Source organism: Pseudophryne corroboree, chromosome 2 (assembly GCF_028390025.1).
Source record: "Pseudophryne corroboree isolate aPseCor3 chromosome 2, aPseCor3.hap2, whole genome shotgun sequence".
In the NCBI taxonomy this organism is placed as follows: domain Eukaryota; kingdom Metazoa; phylum Chordata; class Amphibia; order Anura; family Myobatrachidae; genus Pseudophryne; species Pseudophryne corroboree.
In genome coordinates this window covers 248,139,316-248,160,842 of record NC_086445.1, presented here as the reverse complement: position 1 = coordinate 248,160,842, position 21,527 = coordinate 248,139,316, and the positions used below count along the sequence as shown (strand labels likewise).

The 21,527-nt window shown below is 44.1% G+C and overlaps 1 protein-coding gene across 1 annotated transcript in view; it reads right to left on the bottom strand.

Moving 5' to 3' along the window:
* Positions 1 to 21,527, bottom strand: part of ESYT1 (extended synaptotagmin 1) — a 238,862-nt gene that overhangs the window by 142,701 nt on the left and 74,634 nt on the right. Inside the window, exons 4-10 of the mRNA XM_063952629.1 lie at positions 17,395 to 17,468; positions 15,811 to 15,883; positions 11,038 to 11,127; positions 9,332 to 9,387; positions 5,085 to 5,205; positions 3,547 to 3,723; positions 3,264 to 3,346 (exon numbers count right to left, since the gene is read on the bottom strand). Coding sequence (XP_063808699.1) covers positions 3,264 to 3,346; positions 3,547 to 3,723; positions 5,085 to 5,205; positions 9,332 to 9,387; positions 11,038 to 11,127; positions 15,811 to 15,883; positions 17,395 to 17,468 — 674 coding nt within the window. The remainder of the gene's footprint in view (positions 1 to 3,263; positions 3,347 to 3,546; positions 3,724 to 5,084; positions 5,206 to 9,331; positions 9,388 to 11,037; positions 11,128 to 15,810; positions 15,884 to 17,394; positions 17,469 to 21,527) is intronic.

Genomic DNA, 21,527 nt, shown 5'->3' with positions numbered 1-21,527 from the left:
CCCCCGCTGCCGCTGGCCTCTGTGAAGCCCTTCGTGGAGAGGTCCTTTAATGTGCGGTGCGCGATGACGTCATCGCGCACCGCATAGCAAAGGTCCTCTCCACGAAGGGAAACTAGACGCTTAGCGTCTAGTTCCCTTCGTGGAGAGGACCTTTGCTGTGCGGTGCGCGATGACGTCATCGCGCACCGCACAGTAAAAGACCTCTCCACGAAGGGAAACTCTAGTTTCCTTTCACTGCGGCCAGCGGCAGCGGGGGGCACAGCAGCAGCGGATCTTGCCCTGGTGCGGCGCCCTCTGGATGGCGCCGGCGCCCTCCGGAAGGCGGCGCCCCGGGCAAAAGTCCTGCTTGCCCGTGGCAAGATCCGCTACTGGGTACTGTGTACAGTGTACTGAGACGCGGTTGTGTACTGTGTCTGGAAACGCAATCCACCCCGGTTAGAAGCCGTGCGTCTCCGTACCCTCGTGCCGCCATAATGGCCGGCAACTTGCTAGCCGGGATGCCGGCTTAGTACCCACCACTCTTCTTTCTTCTGGCTCTGTTAGGGGTGGCGGCGTGCTACGGGAATGTACGCTCGCCGTGGTGGGGCTTGCGAATAGTTCCCTCAGGAGCTAGTGTCCTGTCAGTGGGGAACAGGACCATTAACCTTTTGGGAGGTTGGGCAGTTCCCACCCCCTAAGTCCCACGAAGCAGGCAGGCTGGTGCCAACCAGTCCTACCTAAAAAAATTAACAAACAGAAAAATAAATGCAGAAAACTCTTCAGGAGCTTCCATAAGCGTGACTGGCTTGTCAGGGCACATTTTCTAAACTGAGTCTGGAAGGAGAGGGATAGAGGGAGGAGCCAGCCCACACTATCAAATTCTTAAAGTGCCCAAGGCTCCTAGTGGACCCGTCTATACCCCATGGTACTAAATGGATCTCCAGTAGCTAACAAATTTGCTGCTGCGATCAGATCTAAATTAGTCCCTATATTTGCAGACAGTATGTCAACTTCTATGTATAATGAATTTCAAAAACACTGCTGGTTATATTTACTAAAGTGCAGGTGTATAGAAGTGGAGATGTTGCTAGTAGCAACCAATCAGATTATACTTATTTATTTAACATCTTCTAGAAGATAATTGATAGAACCTGCACTTTAGTAAATCTATCCCTCGTTGTTTCAGTTACTGCGACTTCAGGACTCACTTTAATCACATATCCGCTCGTTTCCAGCAGCTGTAATGCTATATTTTGTTGATGCTTAGAATGTGACATATGGGGTAATTCAGAGTTGATCGCAGCAGCAAATTTGTTAGCAGTTGGGCAAAACCATGGGGGTCATTCCGACCCGATCACTCGCTGCAGTTAATCGCAGTGCAGCGATCGTGTCGGAACTGCGCATGCCAGCCGTCGTTGCCTAGCGATCGCCTCTTAGGCAGAGGCGGTCGCTGGGCGGGAGGGGGATGGATGGCGGGATTTAGCCGCCGTTTAGGGGGGGGCGCGGTCCGACCAACGCAGGTGTGGCCGGACCGTGGCGGCTGCGTGACGTCGCACGCAGCCACCGCGACCCGGGGCAGTGAAGAGGTTCTCCAGGCCAGCGCTGTAACTCCCGAGATGCAAAAGCATTGCTGCTGTGCGATGCTTTTGCATTTCTGCAGGGGGGCGGCACTGACATGCGGGGCGGACTAGCCCTGTGCTGGGCGTCCCCGCACATGTCTGAGTGCCTGATAAAGGGGTGCTAAATTTAGCACAGCTACGATCAACTCGGAATTACCCCCCATGTGCACTGCAGGTGGGGCAGATATAACGTGCAGAGAAAGTTAGATTTGCGTGGGTTATATTGTTTCTGTGCAGGGTAAATACTGGCTGCTTTATTTTTACACTGCAATTTAGATTTCAGTTTGAACACACCCCACCCAAATCTAACTCTCTCTGCACATGTTATATCTGCCCCCCCTGCAGTGCACATGGTTTTACCTATTAGCTAACAAATCTGCTGCTGCGATCAGGTCTGAATTAGGCCCAATGTCCACAATCGGTGGTGTGGCTAATGCGGCTGTACTGGCAGTAAGTGCTAAATCTAATATATTTGGTAGTTGTGACTTTAGTCGCAGTTTTGCGACATTAGCCACAACACGGTATCTGTAACATTAAACCCAATTTCAGAATTTCACTTGTCAACAATTCTAAATTTGGCTGGTGTTGACATATTTGATATTGACATAACTGTAGACACTGTGACTGTGGACATGCTGACTGCGTCCAGCTTTAATGTATATTGGAATCATGATACTCGGATAAGAGCTTCGTGAATCAACACAATATATGCATTTCTATGAACCCGTCTAAGCCCTTGCAGTTACAGTGTAGTGCTTTGCCCTTTACATATACAGCATCTGGAATCCACTAACGTGCGTTTGACATGATATTGGTCTGGTTTTCCCATCTCCTTCCCTTCCTTATTCATTCATTATAATGTATCCAGGTGCAAATATTGTGGCGACAAGGCAGAGCGATGCCAGAACACTCTAGTCACATGCTACTGCAAGCTATTATACTCTACAAGCAGAACCCTGCATGGCCAGGGCAATGTACATTTCTAGGCTGCAGCATTGGCACATATATCTGCACAAACATAGTGGCACAGTGGTTAACACTGTTCCTCGCTGCACTGGGATCATGTGTTAGATTCTGACCAGGGCACCTGTGAAGTTTATACGTTCTCACTGTGTATTTATGATTTTTCTCCCATAGCTCAGTATACACTGGCAGGCTAATTAGTTGTTCACAATGAAAACTGGACCCTAGTGTGTGTAAGCTTCTGTGGTACAGAATTTATACAGCAAGTTCAAGGGGGGCAATGACAGATGTGGGTGGTTAAATATAATAATATAGGGCCAGATTCAGGTCCCGATGGTATTGCAATGCATAGCGCAAACTATCAATCTTTGGTGGCCCAATACTGCAGAGTATATGCCCTGCAGCATTGGACGCAATACAGTTGTAGACTGTCAGTCACTGACAGTGCTGCAGTTTGGGGAGGGGGCGGCGACGGCGTCCATTTACCAAAACAGAGACGTGTTGCTGCTATTTTGGGCGAGTGATGAGACAGGATCTCCGTTGGAAGATGGAGATTTCCTGGCCTCTTTGTTGGATCACGCAGCCAGCCAATAGTGTCGCAGTTGGAGGGAAATGGCCTTTGATTCCAATTAAATATCTCCTTTGAATTTGTATTTCACTTTATCACATTTTATTCTTTTTTAATATGAAGGCTTCTCTCACCTTCCTAAAAAGTCATCTTTATCAGGGTCCTTATCAAACAACTCCACTTCCAGCTCCTGGCCGGGCACCTCGTGCACTATAACCTGCACAAGACACAAACAGGTGATGATGAGAAGTGTTTTGCTATACAGATGTAAATTAAAATAGTAATATACATACATAAAGCATCTTGCTGTTTCAAAGGATACAAGCAGCATAGGTTTCATGGAATTTGTATGACGTACTTGGTCACCTGTCACTAATAGTGTTTATCCCATACAATAAGCTATAGCAGATTGCATACCTCGTACATCTCATTCCACACAGGGTTCAGATTTTCATTAATGATGCGGCTGGTGAAGACCTGTGTCCCCACACGCAAGATGACATAAGGGTCCGACTTTCCTGACAGAATTCCACCCATCTGAAAATCCTTGGAAGGCAGACTCCGGGCTTCCACCAGATGAATGCGCACAATGCCCTGAAAGAAAGGACAAGGTGATAACTAGCTTCCTAACATACAGAGATGGAGGCAGAATCTAAAGACTGGCAGATGTACATAAAGGGTATTATAAGGCAAGTATGCAATCAGTGACTAAATGGATGAGGCTATAGTGCACCTTTGTGGTATTTGCAGAAGTAAGACCACCTTTAACACTGAACAGATCTCAGCAACAACACATTTGTGGCTCTGGCATTACAGTTTAAAAAAAAAAAGAAAAAAAAGAAAGAAAGAGTTCTACAGTTCAGAGAGTTCATAAAAAGCCGCTTCAGTCATTGTCCAGAAAATTTATTTATTTTATTTATACAGATCCATTAAACTGATCTACCTCTGAGGACTAACTAAAGTGGGGGGAGGTAGATTTAGGGGATCGCCAGGGATATGGACTGGGAACCTATGCTATGTAATTCAATTCACTTCATTCCACCTCCTCACATAGATTCCAGCAGATACTGCCAAAAATGTGAAGATCTATCTGAAACTTTTTGGTATCTTAAACCAAAATGTTTGGTGTAAGATCTCACAATGTATCAGCAGGGCAAGGGTCACTGTTCCATTAGCCTATAGCTATTGAAGATGATAAATGGAATAACCGAGATGGTGTAACTAGCTAACATCAGTAAGTTTATTATATTATTATAAACTGCTGCAGGATAGAATAAACTTGCTGATGTTAGCTAAGGTATGCACAGCAAGACTGTGGCTAGCCTATGAGCCCCAAAATTCAGTTACACTGGTTAATGACATGACTGGCCATGTGAGGCTTCTGTAGAACTGTAGAAATGGCTTGTTAAAACATGAGTATTTGGAACAAATGGCTGAAGTCTCATTATGCCTGGTCCAGCCATTTAAACTTGTGAGCCATCCATACACTGCATCTCTGTATACACTATGCCATAATATTCAACTTCATATATGTTCCCCCTGTACCTTTGCAGCTAAATATCAGGCCCCAATGTTTATATCTATAAATGCTTCACACAATTCTTCAGCTTTGTAAGATACGCTTCCTGGGGTAGAGTGTGTTACCCAATGGAATGCAATGACTGCATCTTTAGTTTTTGCTGTACCTTTCCACTGGCTGCAAGACTATCATTATTATTCCAAATAATAAAATGCATGATGACATAAATACTGCGAGCGGTAGAGGGGGACTGAGGAAAAGATATACAGAGCTCATTGACGTGAGACACTTCTGGAAGTGGAAATAAATTATATGGGTCTAATAAAAGTAATTAAAACAATGCAGATGGAATTACCGGAGATTAGAGGACTAAATAAAGGCTGCAATGGCCCTAATACATTTGAACTGAAATTAATACAAACAGACATTCAAGTACCCTCGGCAGCGGAGATCGTAGCTCTGCCATGTGAAGATCCTGTGCAAGAGGGATACTGAGGCGATTTGGGAGAACCAGGAACCCAGAAATAATGTCCATAACCATTGTATCGGACAGTGCACTGAGGATATGACAAGATGACAATAATGAGAGAGGTAACAGAAAATATATATGTACATTGGGGGTCATTCCGAGTTGTTCGCTCGTTATTTTTTTCTCGCAACGGAGCGATTAGTCGCTAATGCGCATGCGCAATGTCCGCAGTGCGACTGCGCCAAGTAAATTTGCTATGCAGTTAGGTTTTTTACTCACGGCATTACGAGGTTTTTTCTTCGTTCTGGTGATCGTAATGTGATTGACAGGAAGTGGGTGTTTCTGGGTGGAAACTGGCCGTTTTATGGGTGTGTGTGAAAAAACGCTACCGTTTCTGGGAAAAACGCGGGAGTGGCTGGAGAAACGGAGGAGTGTCTGGCCGAACGCTGGGTGTGTTTGTGACGTCAAACCAGGAACGACAAGCACTGAACTGATCGCAGATGCCGAGTAAGTGTGGAGCTACTCAGAAACTGCTAAGAAGTGTCTATTCGCAATTCTGCTAATCTTTCATTCGCAATTTTGATAAGCTAAGATTCACTCCCAGTAGGCGGCGGCTTAGCGTGTGCAAAGCTGCTAAAAGCAGCTTGCGAGCGAACAACTCGGAATGACCCCCATTGTATACAGTGTGAAAGTTAGAAAATACTCTGCAATAAGACATTTAAGCCAGTGACGTGTGGTGAGGTGAGGCAGAGCCTTTCCTGTCATACTAACGCATACACCAGAGTTTTCACTATATAAAATATATGAAAAATACAAAGTATAGATTACAAATCTCTTTTTTGTATTATTGTAATCATTGTTATAGTCAAAACTCTGGAGTAAAAAGTCTATGACTGGTGAGGCAATGCCTATCTCTCCTGCCTATCTTTTCCACACATCTCTGATCAACCCTCACCAAATTTCCAGCAGTATATACTGCTGCACCTGTGTATAATGCCCATGTACCCTTTGGCTCATATATTGTGTGTAAATCTGGCTCTGGTACTGGCCAGTGCCTCCTGAGCCATTTATCTCTCCGCATGTCCCTGAATTAAGCAGGAACCAACAATGCTGTTCTAGGGAATAATAGATGACATTTGTTTTCTTAAAGAGGAAGTACATGACATTTTCAGGAAAGCAGTAAACTGGAAGGACCCACTGACAATGGACCCAATTCAAGTTTGATCGCAAAAGCAAAATATTCCTCTAATAGACAAATCAATGTGCACTGCAGGTGGGACAGATGTAACATGTGCAGAGAAAGTTCGATATGAGTGGGAAGTGTTCAAACCGAAATCTAAATTGCAGTTTAAAAATAAATAAAGCAGACAGTATTTACCATGCACAGATACAATATAACTCACCCAAATCTAACTCTCTCTGCACATGTTATATCTGCCCCACCTGCAGTCCACATGGTTTGCCCATTAGAGGAAGATTTTGCTTTTGCAATCAAGCTTGAATTAGGCCCAATATGTGCAACTGATCCCCCACATTGTACATTACAGACCAAGCAGCAGCTTAAGGGGCGCCTAAAACATACATATAGCAGAGGGAGCCATTTTATAAGCTGAGCCAAAATAAAGCCAAGGAGCTAGAAGCATCTCTGAGCCATATAGTGTAGTAGCTCAATGACGTTCACACTAGCAAATGGTCATCCTCCAAAATGGACGCCTCAGTGGAGGGTATATGATAGGCAGACTTCAAAGTATGATGTCTGGTCATGCTAGCAATACATAGGAACCGAAGAGGAAAGAATGTCTCTTTGTTGGCACAGGCGCACTTTGTTGTGTGCCAACAAAGAGACATTCTTTCTTCTTCGGTTCCTATGTATCTATAATTCTCGTCTCTGGTAGCACCCCCGGATATCCTTATATGTAAATTGAAAGTTTCTGATTAGTACAGATCGGGGTTTTGACCTAATCATTGAAATATTATACTGTGCAGAGACTCATCCCCTTTTCCCTCTTCCTTTTATGATTCATGCTAGCAATACTCATTTACCTCCACGCCCAACTGTGCAAGCAGCAGTGGCTGCAGCCCTGATCATATAGTGCAGGGGGGAACCGCTTAGCACATATAAACATACATGTTCTGATGTATGTAATATATATGTTGGCTGGTTTCCCCGTGGATTCGCAGCACTGTGCGTATCAGGTGCCATGTGGCATCTAAGACTCAGCATAAGGCATCACGCTCCTTCTAAGCTTGCCCCCGGACTCCCATTGGCTAATTTCACAGGAGTCTGTGGGCGGGCATAGAAGAAGCGTGATGCCTGTGCGGAGTCCCAGGTGTCCCGGGGGAACCAGCCAGCATATATATCACATACATCAGGACATGTATGTTTATATACAGTTGTAAGAAAAAGTATGTGAACCCTTTGGAATTTCCTGGATGTGTGCATAAATTGGTCATAAAATGTGTTCTGATCTTCATCTAAGTCACAACAATAGAGAAACACAGTCTGCTGAAACTAATACTACACAAACAATTATATGTTCTCATGTTTTTATTGAACACACCATGTAAACATTCACAGTGCAGGGTGGACAAAGTATGTGAACCCTTGGATTTAATAACTGGTTGACCCTCCTTTGGCAGTAATAACATCAACCAATAGTTTCCTATAGTTGCATATCAGACCTGTACAACGGTCAGGGGGAATTTTGGACCATTCCTCTTTACAAAACTGTTTTAGTTCAGCAATATTCTTGGGTTGTCTGGTGTGAATCACTCTCTGGAGGTCATGCCACAGTATCTCAATCGGGTTGAGGTCAGAACTCAGACTGGGCCACTCCAGAAGGCGTATTTTCTTCTGTTGAAGTCATTTTGTTGTTGATCTACTTCTGTGCTTTGGGTCGTTGTCCTGTTGCATCACCCATCTTCTGTTGAGCTTCAATTGGTGGACAGATGGCCTTAAGTTCTCCTGCAAAAGGTCTTGATAATCTTGGGAATTCATTTTTCCGTCGATGATAGCAATTTGTCCAGGCCCTGAGGCAGCAACGCAGCCCCAAACCATGATGCCCCCTCCACCATACTTAACAGTTGGGATGAGGTTTTGATGTTGGTATGCTGAGCCTTTTGTTCTCAACACATAATGTTGTGTGTTCCTTCCAAACAACTCAACTTTGGTTTCATCTGTCCACAGAATATTTTGCCAGTAGTGCTGTGAAACATTCAGGTGCTCTTTTGCAAACTTCAAACGTGCAGCAGTGTTTTTTTTGGACAGCAGTGGCTTCCTCCATTGTATCCTCCCGTGAACTCCATTCTTGTTCAGTATTTTACGTATGGTAGATTCGTCAACAGAGATGTTAGCATGTGCCAGTGATTTCTGTAAGTCTTTAGCTGACACTCTAGGATTCTTCTTCACCTCATTGAGCATTCTGCACTATGCTCTTGCAGTCATCTTTACAGGACGCCCACTCCTAGGGAGAGTAGCAACAGTGCTGAACTTTCTCCATTTATAAACAATTTGGCTTACCGTGGACTGATGAACATCAAGGCTTTTAGAGATACTTTTGTAACCCTTTCCAGCTTTATGCAAGTCAACAATTCTTAATCATAGGTATTCTGAGAGTTCTTTTCTGTGAGGCATGGTTCACATCAGGCAATAGTTCTTGAGAATTGCAAGCTCAAAACTGGTGTGTGTTTTTTTATAGGGCAGGGCAGCTTCAACCAACACCTCCAATCTCGTCTCATTGATTGGACTCCAGGTTGGCTGACTCCGGACTCAAATTAGCTCTTGGAGAAGTCATTAGCCTAGGGGTTCACATACTTTGTCCACCCTGCACTGTGAATGTTTACATGGTGTGTTCAATAAAAACATGAGAACATATAATTGTTTGTGTGGTATTAGTTTCAGCAGACTGTGTTTGTCTATTGTTGTGACTTAGATGAAGATCAGAACACATTTTATGACCAATTTTTGCACAAATCCAGGAAATTCCAAAGGGTTCACATACTTTTTCTTGCAACTGTATGTACTAAGCAGTTCCCCCCTGCACAATATGTTTGGCACTAAAGCCACCTGTGTGCGTAAGTAATCACTGTTGGCGCTAGGAGGTTAGCCTAAACATAGATTTTAATTGCTAGTTAGAAAGCCAGAGCTAAACCTTACAAGGGCTGTTGGTTGCACAAATTAATAAAAGTTGTTAAGGTGTATATTGGTCACTTACTCCAGTCCAGGAATGTCCAGTAAGTTTGTGAGCCCGGTCCAATTTAAGTCCAACATCTGCCAGGAAAAGAAAACATTTGACAACAGTGAGACGGTTTAACAAGACATGGGGGGTAATTCTGAGTTGATCGCAGCTTCAAGTTTGTTAGCAATTGGGCAAAACCATGCACACTGCAGGGGAGGCAGATATAACATGTGCAGAGAGAGAAAGATTTGGGTGTGGTGTGTTCAATCTGCAATCTAAATTGCAGTGTAAAAATAAAGCAGCCAGTATTTACCCTGCATAGAAACAAAATAACCCACCCAAATCTAACTCTCTCTGCAAATGTTATATCTGCCCCCCCTGCAGTGCACATGGGGGGTCATTCCGAGTTGTTCGCTCGTTGCCGATTTCCGCTATATTGCGATTAGTCGCTTACGGCGCATGCGCAAGGTTCACAGAGCGTATGCGCTTAGTTATTTTACTCAAAAGTTAGGTATTTTACTCACGGCATAACGAGGATTTTTCATCGTTCTGGTGATCGTACTGTGATTGACAGGAAGTGGGTGTTTCTGGGCGGAAACTGGCCATTTTCTGTGCGTGTGCGACAAAACGCTTGCGTTTCTGGGAAAAACGCGGGAGTTTCTGGGCGAACGCTGGGTGTGTTTGTGACGTCAAACCAGGAACGAAACTGACTGAGCTGATCGCAGTGTAGGAGTAAGTCTCGAGCTACTCAGAAACTGCTAAGAAATTTCTATTCGCAATTCTGCTAATCTTTCGTTCGCAATTCTGCTAAGCTAAGATACACTCCCAGAGGGCGGCGGCTTAGCGTGTGCAATGCTGCTAAAAGCAGCTAGCGAGCGAACAACTCGGAATGAGGGCCATGGTTTTGCCCAACTGCTAAAAAATTTCCTGCTGCGATCAACTTGGAATTACCCCCATAATGCATTCTCCCCATTATATAATTATAAAACATAAATAAAATAATTCAAATGAAGAAACACTATATGAATAGTTATGTAAAGATCTAAATAAGCAAAGATGTTAAAAAAAAATAAAAAAAATACTTTGCAGTACACAGGTGGAAGAGTGTAATAAGATCTTGTGTCAGTGAGGAGCCCAGGGCAACAGCAATCCTTACTCGTGCAGAAATGATAATGGCTTTCCAGAAGCTTATACAGGTTGAGTATCCCTTATCCAAAATGCTTGGGACCAGAGGTATTTTGGATATCGGATTTTTCCGTATTTTGGAATAATTGCATACCATAATGAGATATCATGGTGATGGGACCTAAATCTAAGCACAGAATGGTTCTATGTTTCATATACACCTTATACACATAGCCTGAAGGTAATTTTAGCCAATATTTTTTATAACTTTGTGCATTAAACAAAATGTGTGTACATTCACACAATTCATTTATGTTTCATATACACCTTATACACACAGCCTGAAGGTCATTTAATACAATATATTTAATAACTTTGTGTATTAAACAAAGTTTGTGTACATTGAGCCATCAAAAAACAAAGGTTTCACTATCTCACTCTCACTCAAAAAAGTCCGTATTTCGGAATATTTGGATATGGGATACTCAACCTGTATTTGTTATTTACACACCCATGACATGACCACTACTGTGTGATAAATACGAGTACATGCTTCCCAAAGAAAATGTATATGTACAGATTCCTATCACAGAAAGAGCTTTTAATTGTCTACTTACTGGACGTCGTATGAAGAATAATGTTATAGCACCCACAATAGGGACGTCGCCAATCAGTGGCTCTAAGATGACACGCAGCATTCCACGCAGCTGGTAAAATAACATAACAGAGTCATACAGTGGTGGAGAAAGGACGTCTTATTTTAAGGGGTATATGCAATTGCGGTCGAATTCCCGAAATTGTCGAAAAACTGGACTTTTTCGCCCCAAAAAAAAAATCGACAATGCAATTCAGTACTTTCCGTCAAAAAAACGGACTTTCAAAATTCGACTTTTTGAAAATCGACATTTGTCAAATTCGACATTTCTGCAATGGTACAAATGCGGCAATTCGACAAAAGTATATTCAATTGAAGTTTGGAAATTCGACAACAGTGCTTTTAGACAGTAAATTCGTCATTTTCAATCCGCCACACTTTGGTGGGGGAATCTAATAAAAAAAATTTAAAACATGTTTTTTTTGGTGTTTTTTTTATTGGTAATAGCATATCTATTTATGTTAGAAGGGATTAGCTACTTGGTTTGTCTTTTTGGGAGGCACAAGTATTATTTATATATTTTTAAAAATATTTTTTTTTTATTTTTTTTTAGATGGAATGGTAAAATCCCAGAAAAAAATGGCATGGGGTCCCCCCTCCAAAGCATAACCAGCCTCGGGCTCTTCGAGCCGGTCCTGGTTCTAAAAATCCGGGGGGGGAAATGACAGGGGATCCCCCGTATTTTTAAAACCAGCACCGGGCTCTGCGCCTGGTGCAAAAAATACGGGGGACAAAAAGAGTAGGGGTCCCCCGTATTTTTTACACCAGCATCGGGCTCCACTAGCTGGACAGATAATGCCACAGCCGGAGGTCACTTTTATACAGCGCCCTGCGGCCGTGGCATTAAATATCCAACTAATCACCCCTGGCCGGGGTACCCTGGGGGAGTGGGGACCCCTTCAATCAAGGGGTCGTCCCCCCCCAGCCACCCAAGGGCCAGGGGTGAAGCCCGAGGCTGTCCCCCCCATCCAAGGGCTGCGGATGGGGGGCTGATAGCCTTGAGAAAATGACAAGAATATTGTTTTTTCCTGTAGTACTACAAGTCCCAGCAAGCCTCCCCCCGCAAGCTGGTACTTGGAGAACCACAAGTACCAGCATGCTGGAGAAAAACGGGCCCGCTGGTACCTGTAGTACTACTGGAAAAAAAATACCCAAATAAAAACAGGAAACACACACCTTGGGGTATATTTACTAAGCTCCCGATTTTGACCGAGATGCCGTTTTTTCATCAAAGTGTCATCTCGGTCAATCTCGGTCATTTACTAAACACTAATCACGGCAGTGATGAGGGCATTCGTAATTTTTTGCTAGTTCAGGTAAAAAATTACGAATGAATACACCATCGGTCAAATTACGCCTGTTTAGATACGAATCTCGGTCATTTACTAAGCAAAAAAACACAAAACACTGCCGTGAAAAATTACAATTCGCAAAAAAGTCCTAAAAAAAAACAGACCTGCTTTTTTTATTCGTGATTTGAGATGCATGCAGGGATCCATGAGATCCGTGCATGTATATCAATGGGAAGGGGTGGGAAAGTGTTTTTTGTTGTTAAAAAAAATTGCGTGGGGTCCCCCCTCCTAAGCATAACCAGCCTCGGGCTCTTTGAGCCGATCCTGGTTGCAGAAATATGGGGGAAAAAATGACAGGGGTTCCCCCATATTTAAGCAACCAGCATCGGGCTCTGCGCCTGGTCCTGGTCCCAAAAATACGGGGGACAAAAAGAGTAGGGGTCCCCCGTATTTTTAAAACCAGCACCGGGCTCCACTAGCTGGACAGATAATGCCACAGCCGGGGGTCACTTTTATACAGCGCCCTGCGGCCGTGGCATCAAAAATCCAACTAGTCACCCCTGGCCGGGGTACCCTGGGGGAGTGGGGACCCCTTCAATCAAGGGGTCCCCCCCCCCAGCCACCCAAGGGCCAGGGGTGAAGCCCGAGGCTGTCCCCCCCCATCCAATGGGCTGCGGATGGGAGGGCTGATAGCCTTTGTTGTAAAATAAAAGATATTGTTTTTAGTAGCAGTACTACAAGTCCCAGCAAGCCTCCCCCGCATGCTTGTACTTGGAGAACCACAAGTACCAGCATGCGGCGGAAAAACGGGCCCGCTGGTACCTGTAGTACTACCACTAAAAAAATACCCAAAAAAACACAAGACACACACACCGTGAAAGTATAATTTTATTACATACATACACACATACATACATACTTACCTTATGTTCCCACGCAGGTCGGTCCTCTTCTCCAGTAGAATCCAAGGGGTACCTGTTGAAGAAATTCTACTCACCAGATCCAGTGGTCCAGGCTCCTCGGCAAATCCAGGGATAATCCACGTACTTGAATAAAACAAAAAAACGGTTGCCCGACCACGAACTGAAAGGTGACCCATGTTTGCACATGGGTCACCTTCCCACGAATGCCAGAAACCCACTTTGCCTTCTGGCTAAGTGGGTTTCTTCAGCCAATCAGGGAGTGCGACGTTGTAGCACTCTCCTGATCAGCTGTGTGCTCCTGTCTTCACTGACAGGCAGCACACGGCAGTGTTACAATGCAGCGCCTATGCGCTACATTGTAACCAATGATGGGAACTTTCTGCTCAGCGGTGACGTCACTTTAGGTCAACCGCAGGGCAGAAAGTTCCCATCATTGGTTACAATGTAGCGCATAGGCGCTACATTGTAACACTGCCGTGTGCCGCCTGTCAGTGAAGACAGGAGCACACAGCTGATCAGGAGAGTGCTACAACGTGGCACTCCCTGATTGGCTGAAGAAACCCACTTAGCCAGAAGGCAAAGTGGGTTTCTGGCATTCGTGGGAAGGTGACCCATGTGCAAACATGGGTCACCTTTCAGTTCGTGGTCGGGCAACCGTTTTTTTGTTTTATTCAAGTACGTGGATTATCCCTGGATTTGCCGAGGAGCCTGGACCCCTGGATCTCGTGAGTATAATTTATTCAACAGGTACCCCTTGGATTCTACTGGAGAAGAGGACCGACCTGCGTGGGAACATATGGTAAGTATGTATGTATGTATGTGTGTATGTATGTAATAAAATTATACTTTCACGGTGTGTGTGTCTTGTGTTTTTTTGGGTATTTTTTTAGTGGTAGTACTACAGGTACCAGCGGGCCCGTTTTTCCGCCGCATGCTGGTACTTGTGGTTCTCCAAGTACCAGCATGCGGGGGAGGCTTGCTGGGACTTGTAGTACTGCTACTAAAAACAATATCTTTTATTTTACAACAAAGGCTATCAGCCCTCCCATCCGCAGCCCATTGGATGGGGGGGGACAGCCTCGGGCTTCACCCCTGGCCCTTGGGTGGCTGGGGGGGGGGGACCCCTTGATTGAAGGGGTTCCCACTCCCCCAGGGTACCCCGGCCAGGGGTGACTAGTTGGATTTTTGATGCCACGGCCGCAGGGCGCTGTATAAAAGTGACCCCCGGCTGTGGCATTATCTGTCCAGCTAGTGGAGCCCGGTGCTGGTTTTAAAAATACGGGGGACCCCTACTCTTTTTGTCCCCCGTATTTTTGGGACCAGGACCAGGCGCAGAGCCCGATGCTGGTTGCTTAAATATGGGGGAACCCCTGTCATTTTTTTCCACATATTTCTGCAACCAGGATCGGCTCAAAGAGCCCGAGGCTGGTTATGCTTAGGAGGGGGGACCCCACGCATTTTTTTTAAAAAAATTACATTGTTTACTTTAAAAAAAAAAAAAAAAAAAACCCAGCACGGATCACACAAATCCGGCCGAGATTGATTGTAAAAAAAAACGGCAGTGTTTTGCTAATCACTGCCGTTAAATTAGGTAAAAAAACACGAATGACATCGACATCGGAAGAAAAGAAAAACACGAATACGACAGCTTAGTAAATTAGTCGTAATCAATTCAAAAAGTTGCAGTTTTACACTGCCGATGTCATTCGTGATTGAACTTTGACCTATTTTCGGAAATTACGAATCTTAGTAAATATACCCCCTTGAGAGTAAAACTTTATTTCACACCTGCAGACACACACATACTTACCTATGTTGACCCGCCGACTGCCACGTCTCCTGATCGGACGATCCGGGGTACCTGTGAATAAAATTATACTCACCTCAATCCAGTGTCCAGATATAAATCCTCGTACTTGGCAAAAAAAATAAACGAACACCCGACCAAGCCGGACTGAAAGGGGTCCCATGTTTACACATGGGACCCCTTTCCCCGAATGCCGGGACCCCACGTGACTCCTGTCACAGAGGTCCCTTCAGCCAATCAGGAAGCGCTACTTCGTTGCACTCACCTGATTGGCTGTATGCGCGTCTGAGCTCAGACAGCGCATCGCACAGCTCCCTCCAGGCGCAGAGCCCGGTGCTGGTTTTAAAAATACGGGGGATCCCCTATCCATTTTTCCCCCGGATTTTTAGAACCAGGACCAGCTCGAAGAGCCCGAGGCTGGTTATGCTTTGGAGGGGGGACCCCACGCAATTTTTTTTCGGGTTTTTTCCCGTTTTTTTAAAATCGGAACAAAATCCGTCAAATCGGCCGTTTTTCGTCAGCGGGACTGTCGAATCCGTTTTTTATTGAATATGGTCAATTTCGGCACCCACTTGCCGAAATTAGACGGTCGAATTGTGTCGAACTAAAAAACGGCCGAAAAATTGCCGCGATTCACCGCTAATTGCATATACCCCTATGTCTCATTTTGCAATTTTTACAAATGTGTATCTGATTTTGTTACTGTGCCTTACCTGCATGCCATTAACTCCCGCTTTGCAGAAATATTTTTTCACCTCCACATCTACCTCAATGTCACCAACGTAGCTGCAGAGAGAAATGGGAAGGTCAGTACTGCACAGAGGGCCTGATTCAGGTGTAGCTGGAAACAGCAGCAATGTGCCGGTATGGTAATGTAGCAGGAGGTGTCTGGTATAAATAGACGACTCCTGCGTGCATTTGTTACTTAGATGCTGACGTCGGCGTTCCTCCAAAACAAAGTAGACACCTCCCTGCCCTCTAATGACTGAAGACTGTTAATCTCTTGATGTCCTCAGCCATAGTGCATCCGACAACACACATCCACTACGGGCCCTGTGCGTGCACAAAGCAACAGTCATTGTTGGAGAAGACCGTGGAATTTTTGCAGACAGGTTTTCCTCTCTCTCTGCACACATTAATACACTCAGTTATACACTCTACTTAGTGACACAGCCACAATTTGTATCTAGAAAAGCATCAGGCGCAATCTCCCAGACAGTAACAGACACATCTTGGCCTTTTCATCTGTTTAACAAACTCGGATGTACGGTGACTCTTCTTCCCTTATGGCTCGTTTATATGTGCCACACAGGAAGAGACATCACAGCCGATATTCCATGTTTCCCGATATTGACTTACTGTTACCCAATATGTACCACATATTATGGATATATCAATCACGTGAAGATACAGGGAGGGAAATGAGGATAGTTACTGAAGCAATGTTATCATGGTAACACTAAGTTACTGTTTGCCTGGGGGCAGCGGCACAACAATATGGCCACAGAGGGCTGGTTTGCCTGGGGGTTCCCCCTTTGTTGTGTGGGGGTTGGTTTGTCCAGGGGGTGGGAAGCTGCTCAGTAAAGTAGTTTTGAGCGGGGGGAGGGGAGTTTGTTATTTGGGAGGGGGCAGTGCTCTGGCTCCTACACTTTCATCCTGGCTCCTACATTTTAGAAAAATTTGTGAAGCCCTGTATTAGAAGATACTGTTTTATCTTCCCTGTTGCCTTTCCTGTGCTATAATGAACTTTAAGATGCCCCAGCTCTAATACCCAGGTACTCACAACCAGTATTTCACCACAGTATTGGGGACAGACCACAAACACCTACCCCTAGGGCAGCTAAACATAAAGGACGGCAACACAGAAAAAAAAATTATATTACATACAAAAAGTTACTTAAATGACATTTTTAGGTAATTCTGATTATTAATTCCCATCCTTCATGCATGATGCACTGTCTAGTATTGCCCCTCTTTATATTGTATACTTGAGAATATGCAAGTAAGAGAAGGACTCCTATAATAGGTTGTTAGCGATTCCTTATGTTCTACTGCTCAGCTAAATTTTAAACCTCTATGCTGTTTTATGTATCAATAGCATATTCTGCTTTTATGGCTTTTACGTGTACCATTTTGCTTACGGGGGAGTACAGATAGTGACAAAGGTAATCCTGTCTAGGGTTACAAATCGGCAAATCCACACCAGATCCACCAAAGTAGGAAATAATCAGGGCAGTAAGAGAGGAGGACTTGAGAAAAAGTTATACAAGTTATAGAAGTAAATATGAATCAATTACCTGATATTCAGGTCCAGAATAATTTGCTTTTTGTCCATCTCTGTATGAGCTTTAACACCAATCACCTTTGGGGCCTGAACAACAGAAATAAATATACATTATAAAAAAACAACAGCAAAAAAAAACATTTTATAATAACGCTTAGGAGGGTGGTACTTCCCTATCTTGCATTACACCTTGAGGTAACATTGCTCTGCACAGATAGCAGATAAGTGTATTTTTACACTAAAAGATTACCAGTGATGTATAATTAGGTTGACCATATTAGCCCTTTAAACTGGGACACTCATGAATTACACAGGTTCTGTGGCTGATTAAAACAAGGTGACATGCAGGCTTGAAGTCAGCCAGCCACAGAACCTGTGTAATTCATGAGTGTCCCAGTTTAAAGGGCTAATATGGTCAGCCTAGTATAACAGACATTCTATGCTTTAGAATTTGCATTATCTATTCCAGGTAATCCCTATTTGTACAATGGAAGTTCTAGTGGGGACACTAGTGGTTTTGGAGGATAATAGGATTTTAATTACCTACCGGTAAATCCTTTTCTCGTAGTCCGTAGAGGATACTGAGGTCCATTTAGTACCATGGGGTATAGACGGGTCCACTAGGAGCCTTGGGCACTTTAAGAATTTGATAGTGTGGGCTGGCTCCTCCCTCTATGCCCCTCCTACCAGACTCAGTCTAGGAAACTGTGCCCAAGGAGACGGACATACTTTGAGAGAAAGACAGATAAGGATAGTGCTGAGATTCCGAACCAGCACAAACAAGTGGAAAGCCAAGCCAACCAAACTTGAAACAGGAACAGCAACGGCTGAACCCACATTACTTAACCAAGTAACTATGCAGGAAGAACAAAGTACTGGGCGGGCGCCCAGTATCCAATACGGACTACAAGAAAAGGATTTACCGGTAAGTAATTAAAATCCTATTTTCTCTTACGTCCTAGAGGATACTGGGGTTCATTTAGCACCATGGGGATGTACCAAAGCTCCCAAACCGGGTGAGAGAGTGCTGAGGTTCCTGCAGAACTGACTGACCAAGCTGAAGGTCCTCAGACGTGTTGCCATATAGGTAATTACCCGCACTCAGTATAATATAAGGGCAATGGATGTTGTCTGAATCAAAATATAATTCATTATAAATAGGCGATGTAACCATATTGAACAGTATACTGGATATATATAGTAAGGAATAGATATGAAATAAGTTTGAATGTATGAGGTAATGTGTAGCTGTTTTAAGAAATTAGGTTTGTATATGTGTTTATATATTTATACTGTATATATATTTGTGTTTTACAGTAAGATCAAGAGTCATTGTAGAGAAAAGGTATTAGGCCATAAATGATAATAGGTGTGTGACAGAGCTCTGTTGGTCATTGGAATTCACAGGTGTGCTTACAGTAGATCAGAATCAAGGTTTGCAATACCTATCGCAATTATAAAACTGGTTTGTCTATTGTCCAGTAAAGGTTAAAGCTAGGGAGCATAAATTAACTACTATGAAAAGAGATCACATCCATTGATAAAACATGGTGTAACCCACCCCAGGAAAACTTGTCAATACAACAGAACTTTGGATGAAAAGACATTCCAGATTTTACAATACTATACTTGCTTAAGGCAGTGTGGACACCACACTTTTATGACACCATGCCTCTGTGAACAGGACACGACAGCCCAGTTCAATGTTTGTTTTATTACACCTTGGAATCTGACAAAGCTATAATTATCTATTCCATTGGAAACTATGAGAATATGATAGTTTGAATTGGTAAAATATGGGATAAAAGGAGCAGGCTTTTTAGTTAGGGGTTAGGAGGAAGAAGGAGAAGGAGGAGAAGGAAGGAAGTCAGTCAGGAGGAGAAGTCATGGAGAACATGCAGAAGGAATGATTCTTGGGATGGCAATCTTTAACTTGCAAGTATACATTTTATGTTAGTAATTGAAACTGTTTGTGAAACTTATGTCATGTTGTTTTATGTTATATAACGAAGGAAGCATTAGATAAATAATTAGTATATATATCACTACTGTGTATATCTTATTCTGTACGATTTGATCTGCCTGTAAATAAATAATCATATAAAAAGAGCGGTAATATTCAAGCTTGAACTCTCTTTAGGGAATCTTAACTTCATAATTTCATAAGTCATATATATAAGCACTGCATATATTTATCAGCCAATTAATTTGTAAGCCTGACATAATATATTTGCAGATATATATGATAACGCATATTAATTAAAATATATCCATATATTAATAACCATATATGATATATTAAATATTAATAGTCATAAATATGATTCCATAAATCAATAGACGCCTAAGTATCGAACTTGTAGAACTTAGCAGACATGTTCGAACCTGGCCAAGTAGCTGCTCGGCAGAGATGTAAAGCCGAGACACCCCGGGCAGCCGGCCAGGAAGAACCCACCGACCTAGTAGAATGGGCCTGTACAGATTTTGGACATGGCAAACTTGCCGTGGAATAAGCATGTTGGATAGTCAGTCTGATCCAGCATGCAACTGTCTGATTTGAACACCCAATCTTATTGGGATCATAAAGAACAAACAACAAGTCCATCTTTCCGTGATGAGCTGTTCTTTTCAGATACACCTTCAAAGCCCTCACATCATCCAAAGACTTTGAAGTAGCAGAGGTGTCGGTCACAACTGGCTCCACAATAGGTTGGTTGATGTGAAATGCAGACACCACTTTAGGAAGAAATTGCTGACGAGTTCTGAGTTCAGCTCTGTCCTCATGGAAAATTAAATAGGGACTTTTGTGAGACAAAGCCCCCAGCTCCGACATACGTCTTGCTGAAGCCAAGGCCAACAGTGTGACGGTCGTCCACATAAGAGATTTTACGTCCACCTCCTGTAACGGTTCAAACCAGTCCGATTGGAGGAACTGCAGCACCACATTGAGATCCCAAAGTGCCGTGGGAGGCACAAACGGAGGTTGGATGTGCAGAACACCTTTCAAGAATGTCTGGACCTCACGGAGAGAAACCAATTGTTTCTAAAAGACCGAAATCTGGACTTTTATGGAGCCCAGACGCAGGCCCACATCCACACCCGACTGCAGAAAAAGCAGGAAACATCCCAGATGAAATTCCACAGCAGAATATTTTCTGCCCTCACACTAAGAGACGTATTTCTTCCAAATACGATGGTAATGCTTAAACGTTACCACCTTCCTGGCTTGGATCATAGTCAGGATGACCTTGTTAGGGATCCCTCTCCTGGCTAGAATCAGCCATTAAACCTCCATGCCGTCAAACGTAGCCGCTGTATGTCCTGATAGACGAATGGGCCCTGTTGCAGAAGATCCTCGAAGAGGTAGAGGCCACGGATCTTCGAGGAGTATCTCCGGAAGGTCCGTGTACCAGGCCCTTCTTGGCCAGTCCAGAGCAATGAGTATTGCTTGAACCTTTTCCCTTATTCGTATAAGAATTCTTGGGATCAGAGGAAGTGGAGGAAACACATACACCATCTGATAGACCCATGGAGTTATCAGGGCGTCTATCGCCACCGCCTGTGGGTCTCTCGACCTGGAACAATACCGCTTGAGCTTCTTGTTGAGACGAGAGGCCAGCTTGTCGATCTGTGGATATCCCCATCGACTTGTCAAGCACCTGAACACTTTCCGGGTGAAGGCCCAAATCCCCCAGGTGCAGGTCGTGTGTGCTGAGGAAGTCTGCTTCCCAGTTGTCTACCCCCGGAATGAAGACTGCTGACAGTGCCACAACGTTTCTATCTGCGCAGAGGAGAATTCTTGACACCTCTGATATTGCTGCTCTGCTTTTCGTTCCGCTCTGTCGGTTTATGTATGTTACTGCCGTCACATTGTCCGACTGGACCTGAGTTGCCCGATCTTGAAGAAGATGTGAGGCCTGCAGAAGGGCATTGTATATGGTGGCCCTGAGTTCCAGAATGTTGATTGGAAGGATGACTTCCTGACTTGACCATCTTCCCTGAAACTGCCCCCCCTGAGTGACTGCTCCCAACCTCTGAGGCTTGCGTCTGTGGTTAACAGAATCCAGTTTTGAATTCTGAACCTCCGTCCTGCAACAAGGTGAGAAGACTGTAGCCACCACAGAAGGGAGATCCTGGCCGTTGGCG